This window comes from Podarcis tiliguerta (assembly GCF_965153285.1).
Source record: "Podarcis tiliguerta genome assembly, chromosome: 17".
Taxonomy (NCBI): domain Eukaryota; kingdom Metazoa; phylum Chordata; class Lepidosauria; order Squamata; family Lacertidae; genus Podarcis; species Podarcis tiliguerta.
In genome coordinates this window covers 33,897,324-33,919,892 of record NC_139550.1, presented here as the reverse complement: position 1 = coordinate 33,919,892, position 22,569 = coordinate 33,897,324, and the positions used below count along the sequence as shown (strand labels likewise).

At 50.1% G+C, this 22,569-nt stretch overlaps 1 protein-coding gene across 5 annotated transcripts in view; it reads left to right on the top strand.

Annotated features, from left to right (window-relative positions):
* MAST1 (microtubule associated serine/threonine kinase 1) overlaps positions 1–19,640 on the top strand; it is a 98,317-nt gene extending 78,677 nt beyond the window's left edge. For 2 of the 5 annotated variants that reach the window (XM_083419406.1, XM_083419403.1), the window contains 11 exons: positions 517–618; positions 950–1,072; positions 2,589–2,698; positions 4,937–5,100; positions 7,362–7,630; positions 9,803–10,009; positions 11,385–11,614; positions 12,783–12,905; positions 13,326–13,462; positions 13,544–13,731; positions 14,503–19,640. In XM_083419406.1, the coding sequence (XP_083275532.1) occupies positions 517–618; positions 950–1,072; positions 2,589–2,698; positions 4,937–5,100; positions 7,362–7,630; positions 9,803–10,009; positions 11,385–11,614; positions 12,783–12,905; positions 13,326–13,462; positions 13,544–13,731; positions 14,503–15,608 (2,759 nt within the window). In that variant the 3' untranslated portion in view covers positions 15,609–19,640. Of the gene's footprint in view, positions 1–516; positions 619–949; positions 1,073–2,588; positions 2,699–4,936; positions 5,101–7,361; positions 7,631–9,802; positions 10,010–11,384; positions 11,615–12,782; positions 12,906–13,325; positions 13,463–13,540; positions 13,732–14,502 lie in introns of all 5 variants that reach the window. The other 3 variants (XM_083419404.1, XM_083419402.1, XM_083419405.1) reach the window with 2 other exon arrangements.
* The last annotated feature ends 2,929 nt before the right edge of the window (positions 19,641–22,569 follow it).

Below are 22,569 nucleotides of genomic sequence, written 5' to 3'. Positions count from 1 at the left end.
CTGTGATCCAGCTATGAGCTCAACATTGTTACTTGTTGGCTTTGGAATCTCCTCCAGGCTTGGCTTAGTTGCTCCTGCTCAACCAAGGTGAATGGAGGGGTGAGAGGAGGGTGCTGTTTGAGTTGGTGGGGAGAAAAACCTTAGGAGGGTATCATGAAACAGAGAGAAGCATTAAGGCGGAGCTTTGGGGTCAGAGGCTCTGTGAGCTGCTTTCCATGTTAGGAAGATACGAGCCCATATCCCAGTAACAATTAAACCTGTCACAATAATCTACACATTGAGGAGACCCTTCCAGTGGCGTAGCGTGGGTTATCAGCACCCGGGGCAAGGCAAGTAATTTGTGCCCCCTAACCCGTGGATTTGCGCCCCCTAACCCTAACCCCCAGATGTTGCGCCCGGTGCAGCCGGGCCCCCCTGCACCGCCCACGCTACGCCACTGGACCCTTCTAACCCTCCCTAATCCACCCCATCAGCAGCCTTGTCCACCAAGAGCTTCTCTGTTCTTTCTGCTTTCAGATGACATCTTGTGGCCGGAAGGGGAAGAGGCCCTCCCAGCAGATGCTCAAGATCTCATCTCCTGCCTCCTGCAGACCAACCCTCTTCTCCGCCTGGGGGCAGGTAAGGACACTTGGTCAGGGTGCAGGGCAGTTAGTTAGGTGGGGCTTCAGTGTGATCCATTCCAGAAGGAGGGGAGGGGTAGTCCTGCCCCCAGATCTCTAGATCCTCTTTCGGGGTGTTGCAACCTGGGACACCAAATTGTTGACCAGCTGTGGCCTTGGTGGGTCTGTGTCAATATTCCCTAAGTGCTCAAGATGTTTCCCCTCCCTCCCCCCACCACCTGGCAGCAGAATCACATGTTTCTAGGATAGAGCACCTCTTACCATGTCCAGTTTGATTGGTGGTGTTGTCCAGCAGAGGGCAGCAAGACTTTGGTCTTTGCGTTTTGCAGGTGGCGCTTACGAAGTGAAACAGCATGCATTTTTCAAAGATCTGGACTGGAACGGGCTTCTGAGGCAGAAAGCGGAATTCATCCCTCACCTGGAGTCTGAGGAAGACACCAGCTACTTTGACAGCAAGTGTTAACATTCTTCTTTCTTTTTCTCTCTCCCTTCCCAAATGTTTTCCTTTAACAAACAAGAGAGAGGCTGCCGGCCTGCACCCCTTCCCACTGTCCAGAAACACCTAATCCCGTATTGCTCATGTTAATAAGGGCCTTCTCCTTCCTTCTTCCATACCAGAGAGGCGTCAGTGGGGGATTTCCATTGCAAATATCAGCTTCAGAGGAAACATTTTCACCAGGGCTACCACAGGGGAGAAAAGGGCCATAGCTCAGTGGCAGAGTAATGCCTGCAAGCAGAAGGTCCAAAATTCAGTCGCTGGCACTTCTAGCTGGGACTAGGAGAGACCCCTGCCTGGAACTCTGGGAGAACTGCTGTCAGTCAGTGTAGACAGTGTGGAACATTATGAACCAGTGGTTGCCTCTGTAGGAGGAGGCAATGTTCCAGTGAAAGAGTCACACCGCTGCAGCTGCTATTGTATTTTTTAAAAAATACAATATTTGACAAATGTCAAACCCTGTCAGGATGCTGACAGCGGCTCCTGGCTGGCTGCCCAGGAAAGTATAAAGACAAGGAAAAGTTTCTTACCTTCCTTTTTTATTTCAATATTACAGAGAGAGGCTATTGAACCCAGCCTCTTGGATAATGGCGTTGTCCTGAGTGAATCTACACACACACACACCCGTCTCTCCCTCTTCCTCATTCATCATTCTCATCGTCTCCTCTACGTGTCTTTGAGCTCTTAGCTCTCCTACTTTAAAGGGTCCCCGGGTTCTGGGAGATGGGGAGTCTGGAATGCTTTCTAAAGACACCGTGTCAACCAGCTGCCGTTCTGGTCCTGCCTCCTCCTCTCTCATTATTTCCTAACTTTCCCCCTCATCTGCCTCTGAGCTGTGACCTCCCTCAAACACCTGTTGTCAATCTATACTGTCTTCCTCTTCCTCCTCCCTGGAAGGGTCAGGCTGGGGAGTCGGTCTACCCAGACCCTGACAAACGTAATGCTTAAAACGTAATGCGCTAAATGCTAAGGTGCATCTGATGTCCTGTTTGGTTCACACGGCCAAGATCAGAGATAAGCCTCTGCCTGCTCTGGGCTTGAAATCTTTATCATCCATGCCACACAACTGTAGGTGATTGACAGGTAGGTGACCCCTCACCCACCTGTCAAAAATGGTCCACGGAGGGTGGATTCTGGATCTGATCCTCAGGTTGAAAAGGATTCCCCATCTGCTCTTATGTGACAATGGCAGCATAATTCTGGGAGATGATGGGGACATTCTAGGGTTCTCATTTCTTTTTAATTACATGGGTCTGATCTTTGGGGTGGGGGTGCAAAGGGAGAGGCTACTTGTTCCTGGTGGGGCTTTGTTTCTGTTTTTCCAAGCTTCCTTCCTGTTCAGGGTGAGATGTTCCACTTGGGTGCAGGAATGACCATTTGGGGCCAGGCTTAGAGGGAATGTGGGCAGCTCAACAGCAGTCCTGCTGCCCAGGTCTCCCGCAGCTCCCATGAGACAGTTTTCCTCTTTCCAGCTCGCTCCGATCGTTACCACCACATTAACTCATATGATGAAGATGACACGACTGAAGATGAACCTGTGGAAATAAGGCAGTTTTCATCTTGCTCTCCCAGGTTCAGCAAGGTGAGAGTCCTCACTGACTGCATTTAATTTGAATTGTTGTTGTTGTTTAACACTGGTGCGGTGGTTATAGAGGGTGCGCTCAGAAGCCCAGAGTTTAAATCTCACCTCAGCCTCAAGGTCACAAGTGTCCCTAACCACTTCCCTCTCTGTCGCCTCTCTTTCTTTCTGCAAATAAACGAGGATATTGTTACTGGCCTACTAGGCATGGTTGCTGTAAGGATTACTAAGATAATGTGTGTGAAATGCTATAAATACTTTTAATTGCTCTATGAAGTGCTGCTGTTGTCTTCTTCATTCTTCTCCTTACCATCAGCCAAACACATTAGCAAAATGTGTTTGGGAGCAGAGTGCAATGAGGAGTCGGGATTTGATTGGTGTATGTTGGGGGTGGGTAGCCAATAAATGTATTGGCTATCTTCATAGCGCATCTCTATAGGGAGGCAATACAATAGGAGATTGTCAGCAGCAGCACAGCCCTATGCAGACTTACTCACTTAAGTGTGCAGAACTATGGTTTCCAAGTTGTGTGTTTGTTGAGCTAATGTGTGGGTAGGTGGCTGGGTATTTTCAGGCGAAGATTGGCAGGAAGAAGGGATGCTTGAAGTCTCCCGCATGGGCCAGATCTGCACACTCAGACCTTTCTAAGACTGTTCCCAGCACCCCTGGTATAGGATCTGAAACCAGCAGTAACCCTCACTGATGGAAAACATATACAGTGGTACCTCTGGTTACGAACTTAATTCATTCTGGAGGTTCATTCTTAACCTGAAACTGTTCTTGACCTGAGGTACCACTTTTGCTAATGGGGCCTCCCACTGCCGCACAATTTCTGTTCTCATCCTGAGGTAAAGTTCTTAACCCGATGTACAACTTAGCGGAGTCTGTAATCCGAGGTGTTTGTAACCTGAGGTACCACTGTACTTGAAATCACCTTGTGGGCAGTGGGGGATTTTCTGTTGAGATCTGAAAGATTTGGGGAGGTTTAAGAGCACAGCAGTGCTATGTGTTAATTTTTGGTGGCTGAGATACTTTTCAAATTTTCCCTTACAAACACCAAAGAATGTCTTAGAAGGCTCTGGGTGCTGTGTTTTGTTTTTGTTGTTATATCCTCCACACAACATGCTTCTGAGTGTGTGTCCTCAGGGGCAAGTTTATTGCCTAATTAATCGAATTACGTTTAATCTAATTACGTTTTCACCTGTGGTTTTAGTACTGCATGAATGATTGATGGATTGTTTTGTGGATGGTTGGGTCAACTGCTTTGCGGCCATCTGTAGTGAAAAGCAGTCTATAAATAAGGAAAATAAATACATATTTATTTATGTAGACAAGGATTAAATGTAAGGTATTGGTTGTGTTTAGAATAGATTTATGAAAGATTTAGAAAAATTATTGATTAGACTATTTATGTGAGATTGTATGGGAAAAATACGGAATAACAGATACAATCTTGCTTAAAATGTATATAGGAAGTGCAGTGTAAGCGATGGAAGTCAATCAATGAAATTTTATTATTATTTTCATATTGAGATATTTGTAGAATAAACTTGGAAGAAATTCTTCCAACTTTTCTTCTTCTTTTCTCTTTATTTTTTCTTCTTTTTTCTATTCTTTTTTCCTCCTTTGTTCCTTTTCTCATATATATGTGCTTATTTGAAATATATATGTATGTATGTATTTGCAATATTTTGCTTATATTTTGTAACAATTATGTTATTTTATTTTTTTTAATTCTTTTTATTGAGTTTCTCTTAAGAAAGAAAAAAAAGAAAAAGATCAAAAAGAAAGAGAAAAAACAAAACAAATCAACAGATTAATAAACAATATCCGTACAAAACGCAGGAATGACATTCATTACCATTTTTGTCCTTTTCCTTAAAACATTATATTTTTAAATATTTAAACCTTTTCCCTACACCTCCCTTGACCTCCTACCCTCCCGTTTTCGGGTTTCTTAATAAGAAGTTCTTTCTTTTTTCTGCAGCTATTGTTACTGGTTTGCGCGTCGTAAGACTTATATCAAACCTGCTATAGTTTTTAAGTCTCTGTAGTTACCTTCAGTGTATACCATAAATTTTTTCCAATCATTAACAAACTTTGTATTTTTTTGTAACAATTATGTTAAATAAATAAAAATTAAAAATAAATACATAAGCAATAAAGCAGCTCCTTATTGGTACATTGCTGTACCATTTCTCACCCTTCTGGCCTTTGCCGCCTGCCCCCCCCTCAATACAGGTGTACAGCAGCATGGAGCACCTCTCCCAGCATGAGCAGAAGACTCCAGGTGTCACCAAGAGGGACCAGAGCAACAAACACAAAGATGAGAAGCTCAGCAAAAGGGAAAGCCTGGGCAGCTTCACCCTTCGAGAGAAAAGCTGGCGCACCAACTCCCCTGAAATGTGAGTCTCCACCCTGTGCAATAACAGCTGTGGCTTTTGTTCCTCAGCCCCCAGACCTGGAGGAGGCTGAGGGCACTTGGAAGAGGAGCTCTCACTCCAGCTCTGAGAGGCAAATGTGGGCTTCAGGGTTTCCTGGATATTCCAGGGCTCTGGTCCCAACCTCTGGTCCCTGGCAGACGCTAGCTGCTGTTAGTCCAGCACTTCCCCATATGCCCTGAGGATTTAGAAGAGAAAACTAGAAATATCAGCTGAATACAGGATGCTTAGAAAATGGACGCCGTCTGTCTAACTAGTACATTAATCAGCTGTTCCCAGGATCACAGAATTGATAGAAGGGACTGTTAGGAACATCTAGTTCACCCCCCTGCAATGCTGGAATCTGTTGCCCTACATGAGGCTCAAACTCACAACCCTGAGATTAAATCTCATGCTCTACCGACTGAGCTTAAATGTAATGCATTTCTGAATTACCGAAATCTCAGTGTAGGTGCAATATAAGTGAGGCACAGACTAAAGTACAGGATGACATTAAGTTCAACAAACAATTGCTTTCTCCTCATTCTTTGGAGGGAAGATAATCTTTTAAAGTTCTTTTTCATTCCTTATTATAGAATCATAGAATCATAGGGTTGGAAGAGACCACAAGGGTCATCGAGTCCAACCCCCTGCCAAGCAGGAAACACCATCAGAGCACTCCTGACATATGGTTGTCAAGCCTCTGCTTAAAGACCTCCAAAGAAGGAGACTCCACCACACTCCTTGGCAGTAAATTCCACTGTCGAACAGCTCTTACTGTCAGGAAGTTCTTCCTAATGTTTAGGTGGAATCTTCTTTCTTGTAGTTTGGATCCATTGCTCCGTGTCCGCTTCTCTGAAGCAGCAGAAAACAACCTTTCTCCCTCCTCTATGTGACATCCTTTTATATATTGGAACATGGCTATCATATCACCCCTTAACCTCCTCTTCTCCAGGCTAAACATGCCCAGCTCCCTTAGCCGTTCCTCATAAGGCATCGTTTCCAGGCCTTTGACCATTTTGGTTGCCCTCCTCTGGACACGTTCCAGTTTGTCAGTGTCCTTCTTGAACTGTGGTGCCCAGAACTGGACACAGTACTCCAGGTGAGGTCTGACCAGAGCAGAATACAGTGGCACTATTAATTCCCTTGATCTAGATGCTATACTCCTATTGATGCAGCCCAGAATTGCATCAATAGGAGTATAGCATCTAGATCAAGGGAAGTAATAGTGGTACAGTGGTACCTCGGAAGTCGAACGGAATCTGTTCCGGAAGTCCATTTGACTTCCAAAATGTTCGGAAACCAAGGCATGGCTTCCGATTGGCTGAAGGAAGCTCCTGCAGCCAATTGGAAGCCGCGTAAGCCGCGTCGGACGTTCGGGTACCAAAGAACGTTGGCAAATCAGAACACTCACTTCCAGGTTTGCGGCATTCAGGAGCCAAAACGTTTGACTCACAAGGTGTTCAGGATCAAAGGTTCAACTGCAATGCTGTCAGTGCAAAATGTAACGCTTTAGGCATTTATTTCCCAACACCACCACCCCTGTACTCTTTAGTTGCAGCCCTAACAAATAAAATGTCTCCTCACTTATTGCAACTGAATCCACTGAAGATTCACCTCTGAACTGGGGAACCTGCAATCTTCCAGAGACTCTTGGACTCCAACTCCCATCAGCCCCAGCCAGTGTGGCCGGTGGAAAGGGATGATGGGAGTTGTAATCCTGAAGCATCTGCAGGGCCACAGGCTCCCCATCCCGGCTTTAGCTAAAGTCGATTGTGCTCCAGTTAGTGAAGGTAAAGGGACCCCTAGCCATTAGGTCCAGTCGTGACCGACACTGGGGTTGCGGTGCTCATCTCGCTTTATTGGCCGAGGGAGCCGGCGTACAGCTTCTGGGTCATGTGGCCAGCATGACTAAGCCGCTTCTGGCCAACCAGAGCAGCGCACGGAAACGCCGTTTACCTTCCCGCTGGAGCGGTATCTATTTATCTACTTGCACTTTGATGTGCTTTCGAACTGCTAGGTTGGCAGGAGCAGGGACCGAGCAACAGAAGCTCACCCCGTCCCGGGGATTCGAACCGCCGACCTTCTGATCGGCAAGTCCTATGTGCTCCAGTTACAGCACTAATAATAATTTAAAAAGCTCTAAGGCCTCCTGACACAAGTTGAGCCCTGGCTGGCATTTTGGACATGGCCTCAGGTGTTTGGGGTGGGGGGGTGAGCCATCTTGCTTGTTTTCTGTCTCTCAGGAAGCGGCTCTCAGCCTCAGAGTCCTCCTACACCGAGAGTGATTCCAGCCCTCCGCTGGGTGCACGTCGGCGCTTTTCGGCCCTGATGGACACCAGCCGTTTTGCCGTGCCCCTGGAAACCGACAGCGAGAGTCTTGGCAAGGGGCCTGCGAAGGCTCCTGCGGAAAACGGGCCCCCGGGGTCCACGCCCCAGGTGGAAGGCAAGGAGAGCAAGGAAGGGGCAGCAGGAGAGGCTGGGCAGAGTCCTGCCCCTGTAGAGACTGAGGCAGGTGAGTAATGGCCTCTTGCTGAAAGCCCTCACTCTGGCAGCTGAAGGGGAGATGCCACAGTCGGGGGCCCAATTTGCTGTTTACATGAGATGTGCCTATTACAGTCTGAACAGATTCTTGGTATGTCGCCTCCCTTTTGACATCTGTTTTGTGCAGCCAAAGTCCTCTCCCTTCCAGCTTCTGGTGAGGAGATGCAGCCTGGCTCAGGGAGACCACACATCCCTAGGGAGCAGGGAGCAGTGTACCCCAGACCCTTAAATCACCCCTTGGCAGATCCAAGCACTCCAATCTTGGTTCTAAGGCAAATCTCAAGTGTACAGTTAGCCTCTCAGGACCTTTCCGGTAGGCATTGCACAATGTAGCGGTTGCAGAGCATCCAAACGTCTGTTTTCCCATCAATTGCCAGGAAATTGCAATTTCCCAACATTCGGGCTGCAAGGTTTTGTTGCTGGAGAAACTCGAACCTTCCTCCCACCAGCACCGCACAAATCTCCTGATAACGCATCCATTGCGATAAGGAGCACACTAGGCAATGTGTAATTGGTGCAGGCCCTTCAGCCGATCGCTTGCAACCAATTCCATTCTTGCACAGCCTCCGGTAATTTCAGTGGGCTTGCGCAGGAAAATTTCCTGGTGGATTGTGACTTATGGGTCGGATCCATCTGCCTCCCACTCTGCCGCCCAAAATTTGCTGCGTGAGACAGTTGCTTCACGGTAGGAATGGCTCTGTGGCAATGGGTGACACAACTCCCTTCCTGCCTCTGCTAGGGTCATTTTGCAACCCTTTTCTTTCTTTGTTTACATGTTGGAGGTGAAGTCCCGCCCCATGGTGCCATAGGAGGGAGGTGCTCCATGAAGTGCTTTTAAAACAAAAGCAAAAAAGGGGTGACTGCCCCTTCGCTGCAACCTTGCCCCTCTGCTTCTGCAATTTTTTTGTTTTCTCCCAAACTACTTTATTTGGGAGGAGGCATGCTTTTGTTTCGTAATTTGGTTTTTTAGAGGTTACCCAGAGCCAATGCACATCCTCCTCTCTTTCCCCCCAAATAGATTCTGGTACTAGATTGGGGCTACTAGCAGGAGTGCAATGCTAAGAATAAAATGTGGTGGTTGTGAGCAGATTATTTAGTAAAAGCCTACCAAGCTGCACATTCCACCATCAGCTGTCTCCCTTCTTGAAGAGTGGCTGGGGAAACCCAGCCAGATGGGTGGGATATAAATAAGAAATTATTGTTATTATTATTGCACACAACAAGCCCCCCCCCCCCACCTCTCTGTCCCCCGGTGCTTGGGTTGCCTACCCTGTTTCTACCCCAGGAACAGGCACGTCTGCTACAAGTTCTCAAAGGCTCTAGCAAACCCCTGAGATTTCCAAAAAGAGCAAATGCAGCAGTTACTTCTATTCTAGTAATATCTGCCAAGAAGTTTGATTGGAATCTGGGCTTTCCCCACGTTTGCCAGAGCTTGTGTGGTTGCAGAAAACCCAAAATGGCGAGAGCCTTATCAGCCCAGGTGTACGTAGGATCAGACCGAAAGGTTCCTCTGCTACTGGCATACTGTACTAAAACAAGCCCTTATCTGACCCCTGGTGGTTTTAACAAGCCCTCAGCTGGTGCTCTTGGAGGGGGTAAGGTGCCCAGGGTGGGGGGGCGGGTAGAGCCATCCCTTTGCATGGCATCCAAGGTGTTAGCCGTGTCTAGTAAGAAAAGGGAAAGGGCAATGATTCCTTGCAGAGTCTTGCAGCCCAAGCATCGAATTGCATGGCTTCAGCACCTTTATGCAGTCCACAGAACTGAGGGCAGGCAGCTTGGCAATTGCAATATCAGGTGTGCATCAGTAGCACTTACCATGAGGTCCTTTTCGCACTATATGTGAGAGTTTGGTGGGCACGCTGGGGCTTGGCCCTAGGCCTCTGAGCTCCGCTGGGGCGCAACCCCATCTCCTCAGCTCCACCTCGAGAAGGCCTAGGCAGGCAGAGTCACCCTGCCCGGTGCTCCACCCGCCGTCTGAGGAAAGGCGAAATCTTTGGGCATGGTGTTTGTGATCCTCGGGTGGCTGGGGGTTTGGACAGTCCCCCTCTGCTCTGTGCTCCTTGTTTGAAGGCGGGGGCCCCTGGCGTGTGGTCCTCTGATGTAGGGCTTGAGTCATCATCCCTCTCTCTCCCCTCCCCAATAGGCAATAAATCAAAAGCGGGTGAGCTACAGCCCCCAAAGGAGCTGGACCCATCAGCCCCCAAAGCCACCAATGACTTGGTGCTGCGACGGGCCCGCCACCAGCAGCTCTCAGGGGACGCCACGGCGGCCGAGAAGCGCAGCTCCCGCACAGGGGGCAAGGTCATCAAATCTGCCTCAGCTACTGCGCTGTCCGTCATTATCCCCACAGGTACGGGCCTCCTCCTCTCGCCCCCCTGCACATAACCAGCAGGCACAGCACTAACCCCATAGGAACGGCATCCCACTTTGAGCCTGGCACCCCACCCCCTGCTCTCAGCCCATCCCCTGCCCCCAGGGGCACTGGGCTTCTCACTACAAACCGTCCATCCTGCTTGACAGCATCTCGGCCTGTCTTTCATGCTGTATCCACCCGCCCTTGCACAGAACCGCTCCCCTTCCATCGGACCGGCCTGTCCCGGCGGGCCGCATCCTGATCAAGACCGTCCAGTCCCTGAAGACAGGACTCATCTGTGGCTGTTCCAGTAGGAATGAACACTCCCCACTCACTGCAGCCTTCATCAGCTCACAGCCCCCAACCTCTCACTTATCAACCCTGCATGCTTTACCCACCCTATCGGCACTTCTAACATAGTTGCTGAGCTGTGTTGCATTTTGTGCCAATAAAAAAAATAGGTCTTCCATAAGAAAAATGGAACTCTGGGCCATGCACAAACTTATGCAAATGAAGCATATTTGCATGTGTAACTTCCTCTGTTGGTTTAGATTTTGCAGCTTCTACAGTTTTGCATAGTTTGTTCTGCTTCTGTCGTTTACAAAGAGACAGAAAGTAGCTTTCAAGGCACTGAGGACCCCCTGAATGCTGGGAATCCTATTCAGTTACACCGCTTAAGATTTAAGCAAGCATTCCCCACACACTGTCAACTGCACCATGAGGGCTGGAAACTTGCTTTTAATTTAAATGCAAAGGGAGGTTCTTGGGAAGCTGAACGTTGTGCCAAACGCCCGCAGCCTTCTGCAGCTTGAAATTGCACCATGCAGGCCTTTGTCTGTGGCAGGGGTCTATAGCTGTATGCTTAAACTGGGGGTGGGGAGCCCTTTCTGATGCTGTTGGGTTCCAACTCCCACCAATCCTAGCCAGCATGGTAAGGGATGATGGGAAGTGGTAGCCCAACAGCACCTGGAGGGCCACAGAGAATAGGGAAAGGCACCACTTATGTTCCCTTTCCTGCTAGTAGGGCACACACCAGGCTTCATTTGCCTTTGGGACCTGCGGGAGCACTTTGCCCTAGCCTGCTCGACACCCACCTACCCCGACGTACCATTTCCCAAGCTCAAAACTGCCCTTGGAAGTGTTGCAGCTTCTGTACTTTTCCCTCGCTGCCAACAGGTCTTGGGAAACGACTGGAAGGAACAGGCGGCTGGCCTTAGGCTGTGTGCAGAGACCAGAAAGTACAAGTTTGCAGGACCTAGAGCAGGGGGGCAGGGCTCCTGTTCTGGGAGGCAAGAGGTGCTCTTGTGTTCTTGCCCCATGGAATGGCGGAGGGCTTCTTGCTTAGTTTTTCTCTCCCTCTCCCTCCTCGCAGTGGAACAGCACAGCAGCTCACCTTTGGCCAGCCCCATGTCCCCCCGGTCACTCTCCTCCAACCCGTCATCCCGCGATTCCTCACCGTCCCGCGACTACTCGCCCGCCGTCACCATCCTGCGCTCGCCCATCACGATCCAGCGCTCGGGGAAGAAGTACGGGTTCACACTTCGTGCCATCCGGGTTTACATGGGGGACAGCGATGTCTACAGCGTGCACCACATTGTCTGGGTAAGCATGCGTGCCAATCCAGAGGGCACTTTGGGCAGGTGTAAGATTAACACTTGGGACACTGGTGGAGCTGTGGGTTAAACCACAGAGCCTAGGACTTGCCGATCAGAAGGTCGGCGGTTTGAATCCTCGTGACGGGGTGAGCTCCCGTTGCTCGGTCCCTGCTCCTGCCAACCTAGTAGTTCGAAAGCACATCAAAGTGCAAGTAGATAAATAGGTACCGCTCTGGCAGGAAGTGCACTGCTCTGGTTCACCAGAAGCAGCTTAGTTATGCTAGCCACATGACCCGGAAGCTGTACGCCGGCTCCCTTGGCCAATAAAGTGAGATGAGCGACCCACCCAGGAAGAATGGCAGATGAAGCTGATGGACTACATGGAAATGACAGAAATGACTGGCAGAATCCGAGACCAGGGAGAAGAGTCGATGGAAGAAGATTGGAAAAAATTTAAAGTATATTTACAGAAATACTGTAAAATTAAGGAATGTTAGAAGAATATTGGAATGAAATTATATGGTTTTAGTAGAAATGTTATAAAGAATTGAGCAAAAACTGATTGTCGATGGGCTAAAGTGGAAAATTTAAAGTCAGATTGTGTTAAGATAAATTATAGAACAAGAATTGAGAAAGAGGGAAAGGATTTGCTGAATTAGCTAATTTGAACTAGAATACAAAAAAGGGAGGTGTGAGAAAGTCGAGGAAATAAGTAAATGAAAGATAAAGATACGGAAATTGGATGTGTTTTAAATGTTTTTGTTTTTTCTTGTTGATTTGATGTATTGTTTTTTCTTTCAATTCTCCATGTATTGTTTGTTAATTTTTAATTGCTTTTTTCTTATTTTTTTCTTTTTTTTCTTTCTGTAACTGTAAAACTCTTAATAAATATTATTTAAAAAAAATAAAATAATGTGAGATGAGCGCTGCAACCCCAGAGTCAGTCACGACTGGACCTAATGGTCAGGGGTCCCTTTACCTTTTACCTTTAAGATTAACACTGCACCAAGGGGAAGGAAGAGCCCCTTACCTGCCTTGTCTGCCTCACGCTAAGAGAGCCCAAAGGGGCAAGCACTTTAGGCGACGGCCCTTGCAAGGCCAAAGCCGGGTGTGCTGTGGGCAGAAGGGGGCAGCAGAGCCATGAGAGCATCTCTCTCGTCTTCTTCCCCTGGCAGCACGTGGAAGAAGGTGGTCCAGCTCATGAGGCAGGCCTGTGTGCCGGAGACCTGATCACCCACGTCAACGGGGAGCCAGTGCATGGGCTGGTGCACACGGAAGTGGTGGAGCTCATCCTGAAGGTAAGCACAGAGCGGCCGTGGCCTCTGAGGGCACCTGGGCAAAGTGCTGCGTCTGCTTCAGGGGCGTAGCGTGGGTTGTCAGCACCCGGGGCAAGGCAAGTAATTTGCGCCCCCCCCCCGCTGCACTGTCCCTCCCCCAGATAGTCCCTCGCTCTCTCTCCGCACCGCACCGCACGCCTGGCACCCTCCCCTCCACAGTGGGCAGCGACCCGGCGGCTCGGATCGGATTCGCACAGCCAGCACTGCAGTGAGAGAGAGAGAGTGAGCCAGGTAGGGGCAGAGAGCTGCGAGTGCGAGCGCACCCCCCTCCCCAGATGTTGTGCCCAGTGCGGCCGGGCCCCCCCCCTGCACCCCCCACGCTACGCCACTGGTCTGCTTGCTGTGCCAACAGCCAGCTCTCTCCCCTCTCTTTGGCCACAGAGCGGGAACAAAGTGATGGTGACCACCACGCCCTTTGAGAACACCTCCATCCGGATTGGGCCAGCCCGCAAGAGCAGTTACAAATCCAAGATGGCTCGGAGGAACAAGAGGAGCACCAGCAAGGAAGGGCAGGACAGGTGAGGTGCAATAACCCGGGGGGTGGAAAGGAAGGGTCTGGCTCCCCTCTTGGCTAATGGCTCCCCTTCCTTCTGTAGCAGCAAGAAGCGCAGCTCCCTCTTCCGCAAGATCACCAAGCAGTCCAACCTGCTGCACACCAGCCGGAGCCTCTCGTCGCTGAACCGCTCGCTGTCCTCCAGCGACAGCTTGCCAGGCTCTCCCACCCACGGCCTGGGCGCTCGCTCGCCCACCCAGAGCCTGCGCTCCACACCTGACTCTGCCTACCTAGGTAGGAAGCCCAAGGGGGTTGGGCTGCAGCAGGCGGGTGGGGAGAGGGTTAGGGAGGTGGGGGACATCTGCTCCCAAAGATGTTCTTTTTGTTTTGTTTTTTGTTTTGTTTTTTGTTTTGTTTTTTGTTTTGTTTTTTGTTTTGTTTTGTTTGTTTTGTGTTTTGTTTTGTTTTGTTTTGTTGGTTTTCACATATTACATTACAATACAGATGTATCAAAGCCAACACCATTTCCTCCCCATCCCCCCCATACATTTACATTTCTATTTCCTCAATCCATCATATTATTCTTTTCTCCTTCCTCCCACTTCCCTCCACCCCCGCTCGATTTCCTCCACATTATACAATTTACAACAATCTTTGCATTCTACAATATTCTCAAATCATCTTATCTTTCCATACTAATTTTTCTTCCATCCAGTACTTCACATTTTAATCTAGGCATGTTAGCGTATCTTTTTTTGAGCAATATTTTGCCATATATTCATCAAAACATTTCCACTCCTTTTTTAATTTTTGATTTGACTGATTTCTTATTATAGCAGTTAATTTTGCCAAGATTAAATATCCATTTTGTTTACAAAGCCATTCCTCCCCCAAAGATGTTCTTAATGGGGTGGCAGTGGGGGGGGTGCAGAATTGTATGTTGTGAGCTCTTGCTGCCTCTCACCTGGAGGGAGTTGAGACTGGCTTGGAGCGTACCTGGTGCCCAGCAAGGGCTGCTGGTCTCCTGCCTCTCAGCCTGCCCCCTTCCCCTTTGCCCCCCCCCAGGTGCCTCTTCACAGAGCAGCTCCCCAGCCTCCAGCACCCCCAACTCGCCGGCTTCCTCGTCCCACCACATGCGGCCCAGCACCCTGCACGGCCTGTCTCCCAAGCTGCACCGCCAGTACCGCTCCGCTCGCTGCAAGTCGGCCGGCAACATCCCCCTCTCGCCCCTGGCTCACACGCCCTCGCCCACGCAGTCCTCGCCGCCCCCGCTGCCCGGCCACACGGTGGGCAGCTCCAACACCACCCAGAGCTTCCCAGCCAAGCTCCACTCCTCGCCGCCCGTGGTGAGGCCGCGCCCCAAGAGCGCAGAGCCGCCTCGCTCGCCTCTACTGAAGCGCGTGCAGTCGGCGGAGAAGCTGGGCTCCCCGCTCAGCTCCGAGAAGAAAGTGGTGGTCAGGAAGCACAGCCTGGAGGTGGTTCACTCCGAATACCGCAAGGACTTCTATGGGGAGCCTGGCCTCCACAGCCTGGCAGAGTCCGACGGGGAGAGCCCCAGCGAATCAGGGGCTCCAAAGCCGCTTGCCACCCGGCGCCTGGGGCGCCAGGAATCCCCACTTAGCTTTGGGGCAGGAGATGGAGAGGCCAGCGCCCTGGAAGCCAGCATCAAGGCCAGGCTCCCGGAAGCTCTGCTGGGGGACTGCAGGAGAAGCCAAGCCGTGCAGACCGAAGAGGCGTTTGCAGGAGCCAACCGTGCCCTGGCCAAAGCCCTGAGCCCCGTGCAAGAGCACGAGCAAGGCAGGAAAGGAAGCGTGGAGGTGGAGGTCGCCCCGCGGGGGCCTGTCCCCATTGTGTTGGAACCCAAGGAGATCCAAGAGCCTGGTCCTCCTGGGAAAGCTGCCCCGGAGCATGGCCAGGACAAGGCTGGCTCCCCCAAGGAGAAGTGGATCTTGGAGGTCGTGGAGGAGCACACCACCCTGGGGACCTGCGCCAAGACCCCCAGCTGCCTCTGCCCAGAGGGGACCAAGAACGGGCTGAAGCGGGGCTCAGCGGAGGCAAAGGGGAAGCGGGGGAAGGAAGAGGGGTCTGCTCTGGGATCCGGGAACAAGTGTGCTGGAGACACCCCACGGCCTTCACCGCCCGCACTGGAGAAAAAGGGGGCAGCACGCTGACACAGAGGACTGCCTTTCTCACTGTACTGACCCCCAGACCACGCTCCTTAGGACACCTCCTTCATCTTTGCCTTGCAGCCGTGGCAGCAGTGGGGCTGGTTAGGGCACCCACATCGAAGCTGGAGGGGGCTGACCTGTAAGTTCCCTGTAAATACGAAGGGCAGAGGCAATGATGCCTTCCCCCGCCCCCCGGCCACCCTCCTGCAAATGGCATGCCTGGTGTTAGGCCTTGTAAAGTACCTATACATAACTCTCTCTATATATATTATATTATATTATTTATATAAATATACATATATATATATATATGAGCAAGACTACTCTATACATGAAAAGGTTAATACTGTGATCACTCCCTTCCCCAAAGCTACTCCCAAGGCCCTGGGTTTCAAGCTACTCCTTGAAGTCTGTAGGATAACAGGGGGAATGAATTGATGTGCAGGGAAAAGACATCACAACCAGAACATGCGCAGACCAAGTAAGTTGGGACGCAGAAGATTTTACTAACCCACAAAGTGCAGAAACCCAGTTATAATTCTTGTTGCCTCTGGGTCCTTGCATGCAGAGGGGGTGTCCAACTTCATGCGAGTTCGTCATTGATTGATTGAGAGATGCCAGTCCAGGCTGGCACCACGGCAGCAGTCAGCAAGTGAGCTCCCATCCCTCAACAGCCAAAGTCCCCACCCCCACTTTCAATTTGCCCGTAGCACATGTCCAAAGGAAGTTCTTCTTTCCTGACTCCCTTAGGTGAGGCAGGGAGATGCAGAAACCCTGAATTTATTGTTTTGCAGTTCTAATACTTAGCTAAATCATCTCACCAAAGTGAGCACTTTAAACATCAAATTGAACTCCCTGGCAAAGCAAATTGCACATCGGTCAGTTCTTAGCATTGTATGCCTGTTTGAAACTAAACAAAAGTTTGGATTTGAATGTGCCTGGATAGAGAAAAAGGCAGATTGGCCCCACCTCTAGAAAAAGCAGAGGTGCTTTAAGTATAAAGGTCTCCTCAGGTGGCAGATTTGACGCACTATGAAAAGTGGGAGATCAGAATATCTGGCTTAGGGGTCACGACCGATTGGCAAATATCCCTGTACTAGCCCTGATTAAATGGGGCTTATGCTGGTGAACTCACTTCTTGACTTAAGTAGTAGAAGGGGTGAGCCATTTGGATTTTCCACCTTAGGTATGCAAAGGCAAAGCCAGACAGACTAGTGATTCTTGAGAGAGAGAGCAATTGAGAGCCCACGTGTTTTCAAACTTGGCTTAATGAGCCCATAAAAAAAAAAGTGGTTTCTCAGACAGTGATTTTGGAGACAACTGAAAACCATTAAAGGTGGTTGGTTGCTTGGTTGGTTGGTTGGTTGGTGAAGAGGCATGTTACAGTGTAGTCTGAGCTCATGGTGGATCCCAGCCTGGAAATGCGTGTTGAGTCCATTTTGGAGAAGGGGGGAAACAGTTTTCTGAAATATTATTAATACTTTTCTGCCCCTGTTCTTACATGAGGTGCCCAATGGGTGCTCACATAGCATAGCCTCTGACCTGCTGCACAAAATGGCATCTCCTGCCAATGTACTAAATGCATGCCCCTTAATGTAGAACTACCACGGCAGTCCTTGGCCCACTGGGCTGTTGCATGTCAGTGGCAAGAGCTGGCACCAGGAGGGTAGAACCATTTGGCATGTACACTCCGCAATAATGGTGCTGGAAGAGGAGGGTGGGCACTGCCGTTGTTGCACATCGCACTTGTGTCAGCAGCTCCTGCAGCTGCCAATTAGGTTGAAGTTGGTCGGGAATACATTTTCCTGCAGCCACCAATTGGGCAAAATGCCTGCAGCCAACCATGCTGCCCCATCATGCAGCTGTTGTGTCATCTGTGTTTGTGGGCACTGAAGTCATCGTGCATGATGGTTCTGTAAGTTGGCAGTGTCTTGTTTCGCTGTAGAACTGTAACCTCAGAGCATGTCTGCAGCTTCTGCCCAGAGGCACAATGCCGCCAGGCCTCCAAAGGCTCAGACCCTGAAATACAGGGTACAGCTTGGCATAAGAGGGGGTGGAGCCTGCCAGGGCAGGGGCGGGGCCTAGTGGTGCCTGGTGGGTCAGGGGTGAAATCTGATTTCAGAGGAAATGGGCAAAAATTCTCAACCGAACTTCTCACCACCCACTCATGGCTTTAAACTCCTTCCAGTGCTCAGTCCGCTTCACAATCCTTACCTTGTTCTTAAGAACATGGAAGGAGGATGGAGCCCAGTGGAGGAATGGCAGGTGCATCCACTTAAACCTTGGGGATTGTAGCCTTGTAAATGTGGCAGCAGTTTCCTGACTGAAAATCCTAAACTCAGCGCCCAAGGTTATTTAGTGGTAAGTTAAATCAACACTAAGGGACGTGGTGGCACTGTGGTCTAAACCACTGAGCCTCTTGGACTCGCTGATCGGAAGGTCGCCAGTTCAAATCCCCGCAGCGAGGTGAGCTCCCATTGCTCTGTCCCAGCTTCTGCCAACCTAGCAGTTTGAAAGCACACCAGTGCAAGTAGATAAATAGGTACCACTGTGGCAGGAAAGTAAACGGTGTTTCTGTGTGCTCTGGCTTCCATCATGGTTTCCATTGCCCCAGAAGCGGTTTAGTCATGCTGGCTACATGACCCAGAAAGCTGTCTGTGGACAAACACCGGCTCCCTCGGCCTGAAGTGAGATGAGTGCCGCAACCCCATAGTCATCCTTTGACTGGACTTAACCATCCAGGGGTCCTTTGCCTTTTACCGTTTACCATTTACCAACACTTAAGTTGTTAGGTCCTGGATGCACCATATGAGAAAAATAGCCTTCTCTTCCCTCTTTGCATCTCTGAAGTTTTATTTTTTGGCCTGTAAATCTTAAGAAAGAAGCAAAAACCCTGCAACTTTGGGTCATGGTCAGAGAGTTGGCAGCCCTGCTGCAAATGGCAACATCAAACCCTAACCACTAGGGTTCTTCCATATGTATTCTTGACCATTCTTACGCCTGGTTCAGCTCCCAGTCTGTCTCCAGCCGCCTTCCTCACTCACTGGTCCTCTCCCAGTCCAGTTACCTCTGAAGTGAGAGATACCCTCTATGCAATGCGAGCTGATGGCAGAAGTCTTTTTTTACTTTTGCCCTCCCTCTCAAATTTCCCTCTTGTTACCCTGCAGCAGCCATTAACTCATCTTTCCTCAGCTATCCTGATGGTGGGGAAAAAACCACTTGTTTTCCTGAAGAGAGCTGGATCCCAGGGCATCAGATATTCCACTGGAAATAATAACAGCAATGAAGTGGGGCTTTAGGGGAAAGCCGGGTTCACTTCTGTTGAGACTTTACAACCCATGTAGTATCTCTGTTGTCTGACCAAACCAAATTTAGCCTGTTGGGCTTGATCAATCTTCCTTGCCTGGGGCAACAAAAAAATGGGATTGGGAAGCATGTGGGAAGCCAGAATACGTGGCAAGTGGACTGTGTTTGACCTGGTGGGTCAAAAGCTGTGTGAGCCTAGCCAATATGCATTCTATGTCCCCCAAACCGTATGAGACCTAGAGCTTGTCATAGAGATTGCTCCAGGTGAGTCTGCAAGATGCAATGCATGTGCTGAGGAAGCTACAGCCGTGGGGATAGGGATAAGTCCTAGACTGGGAGGAAAGCGAGTGGGGAAATGCTTTATCTGGATGAGGAATCTTCTTCACCAGTCCAGAGCTGCTGGACCCACAAGGAAGGAAAGCAGGAGGAGAACTCCAGGGAAGTAGGAGCTCCTGCCAGTCTGTCCACCTTGCAGGGAGGGTGTGTCGATGGCTGTTGCGCCCTCCAAGCCCTGACATGCATGAACGACTACTGAAGCACCACCTGCTATGTTGGCATCTATCTGTAATGTGGATAAAGGCATATAGCCCACCTCCTTCACAAGGAGATAAGCTGACAGCCACACAGTGTCTGCCCGCAGTGTGTGTCTTCTGGGCCATTATAACTTGTTTCCAGGCTTATTAAGGCAGGCACACTGTGTCATGTTAATAAACCAACCTGTACAGCAAATCTGGCCTTTGGCTTCTCTCTTATTGCTGCCTGTTTGAGATGGAGGGACGGGGACCAGAGAGCTCCCACCTTCTTATTCCCTGAGCTCCAAGGAAAGGAAGCCGGACCCAGAAGAGACTGGGGCAGAAGAGCTGGGTCTGGGGTTGGGGTGGTTTCCTCATCCGCTGTTCAGGGTGTGGGGTTCGGTTCAAAGAATGAGCGGCCGCCGCAGGGCCTAGGGCTCAGGGTTTCCCTCCCTCCCACGTGATGCCCGAGTCACTCGGCTCTTTGGAGCTTATTTTCCCTGTTCTGCCCTCAGGTCTCCTCCCTCCTGCATGGACCTGGCTTCCCTCCAGCAGCCTACAACCCCAGTGCTTACATAACAGCCAGGGCATTGTGCCAGAAGGTTAGTATTACAAACAAGGTGCCTCTTGTACACGTGAGGCTCGTCTCACACAGCCCTCTGTGCCAGGACGAGGAAACCAGGGCAGGGCCACAAGCGCATTGGCAAAGGTGCCACCCACTGCTAGTTTTCCTTCTGTAGGGCTGTGGGGCTGCCCTTTCTGCATAGCTGACGAGCTGACTCACTGAGCAACCCTGAATTGCCTGGAATAGGAAATCCGGGCCTCTGACTCAAGGGCTGGCCTCTTGTGGCCAGTCTCTGACTCCGCTTGGGGTTCTCTAATTAATCTGGGTCCTTTTCCTCCACCCCTCTTAGGACGGTCTAGAACGAATGGTCGGATCTTTTCCCCATCCTGACCTGGGTGCCGTAACACTCTCATGCGCTTGGTTAATCAGCACATCTGCCAGTTCCTAGACTTGTTCCTACACAGCCTCTTGATTTCCATCTGATTCTGTACCTGCTGTGTTGGGCAAAGCATGAGGGAAAGCCGGTGTTGACCACAAGGAGACAATGAGTTCAGTCCTCTGCTAACGTTCCGTGTCAAGGGACCTCCTTCTGTCACCTCCAAAACAGAAAAGTAGGTGTCATCCCAACCGCTACACCAGGGATTGCGATTGTTCTTCAACTGCTACTCCCAAAATCCCTGGCCTTTGTCCAGGTTGCTTGGGGCCCAGGGGAATTGGGCTCCAACAACACCTGGTGCCAGTGGCGTAGCGTGGGGGGTGCAGGGGGGGCCGGCCGCACCGGGCGCAACATCTGGGGGTTAGGGTTAGGGGGCGCAAATCCACGGGTTAGGGGGCACAAATTACTTGACTTGCCCCGGGTGCTGACAACCCACGCTATGCCACTACCTGGGGCAACCCTCCCGTACACCCCAAGGATGGTCCTGCGATGAACCAAGTGGCCAATCTAATGTGTTGCTTTTCAGTTACCAATCAATAACATCTCTCTATTAGGTTCAATTTCCAGTAGCAAATTATCCTATGGAAGCCCCACTAACATGAACAGAAATCAGACAAGCACTGTACACTTCAACGGGGCTTGTACAAGACAAGTTCCCAGCGGACTGTGCCCCCATGTTAGTGAGTGGGAAGGTGAGTGTCACTAGGAATTTCAGCATCAGGTACCGAAATGTTTTGGGCTGGCCTTGTACACCCTGCCTGTTTCTCAACAGAGGTATGTTAGCTCTCAACGCAACCCTTCCCTCATTGAGCTGCTAAGACTCTTCAGTATGCTGTTGAAATTATAAATACGTAGGATGAAAGGGGAACCTTTTTATGTTGTGAGCCACCTCTGATTTTCAGGTGAAGGGCGGGGTACAAATTTAATAAATGATGATGCTTTGGTACTCCAGTCCCCACATGAATGCCTAGCAAAGGCAGGGTCTTAACAATGCAGATTGCCCCCAGCTTTCTAATATATATGCCTGCAGATGATGAGAGAAACCAACTGGGCAGGTAGAGATGATGGCACATGGTGGCAGTTATTCCAGGATGCGTAATGTGAAATGAGCACAATCAGACACGCACAGCTTTCTCTTGAGAGAGCAAAGTCGAAAGCGTAATAGGCCAACAAAGCATCTATGCTTAATTCTGGGTATTGGGCACCATTGCACCTCACACGGCGTCTTAATCATTCTCTGTGCCCCCTCCCCACTCATCAATCTTGGTTTCTCCCTTTGCTCTCTAATCCTGCTAAACCTTGGTGCCTTCTGCCTGCTAGCCCTGGAATTGGAAAAACAAGCCAAGTGATGCAATTCTTAATGATAGGCAGCATCTCCACAGGGGCACTGGCTAAGAGGAAGGTGCAGCTTCTTTCCTGGAGACACCCACTAAGTACTCATGAGAGTCTGGACTGAGCTGTCAACATCTCCTTGCCTTGCAGAGTGACTCAGCAGTGCCTGGAAGGCAGTGGCTCCTGAGAGGAAAGGTGACCAGGGAGTCACCTGGATCCCAGCAGCCTGTGGAAATGGCTTCATACGGTTTCTGGGTCACTCATCATTTCTTAGTTCAGGGCGAGCCTGGTAGCTTGCCACCTCATCGCCCAGCTTACCAACACAAGTTTCCAAATGGCAGAGAGACACAGGAACAATAATAAGCCATCACATTAGGTAATACGAGCTTTTGTGAACATTTTCCACGCTTCCAGCACTCCACAACTTCAGTGCCAAGGAGAAGGCTGTTCTGGGTCCACATTCTACACAAAAGGTTTGGGGTCCAAATGTTTTCGGATTTCAAGAAGCAGGTTCTACTATGTCTGAATAGGCAAGTGATTATATGTCTCTTTGCTTCCTCCCTCAAGCACCCTGACTTTGGGTGCATATACTGCAAAGGAGACCTAGTTTCACATCCAGGCTTTAACGCAAGTGGTCCATCACACGTTTAGATTCCCCCAGTGCACTAGCTTTCCAGGGCCTTTTCATGCTAACAGAATGACATGGTGATGTGGGTTGGCCATACCTGAGCCAAGCTGTGCTTCTGTAATTTCTTCTCCAGGAGTCCAGTCCAGGATCCTGCCTACCCTTACTAACTGCAGATCCCAAACACT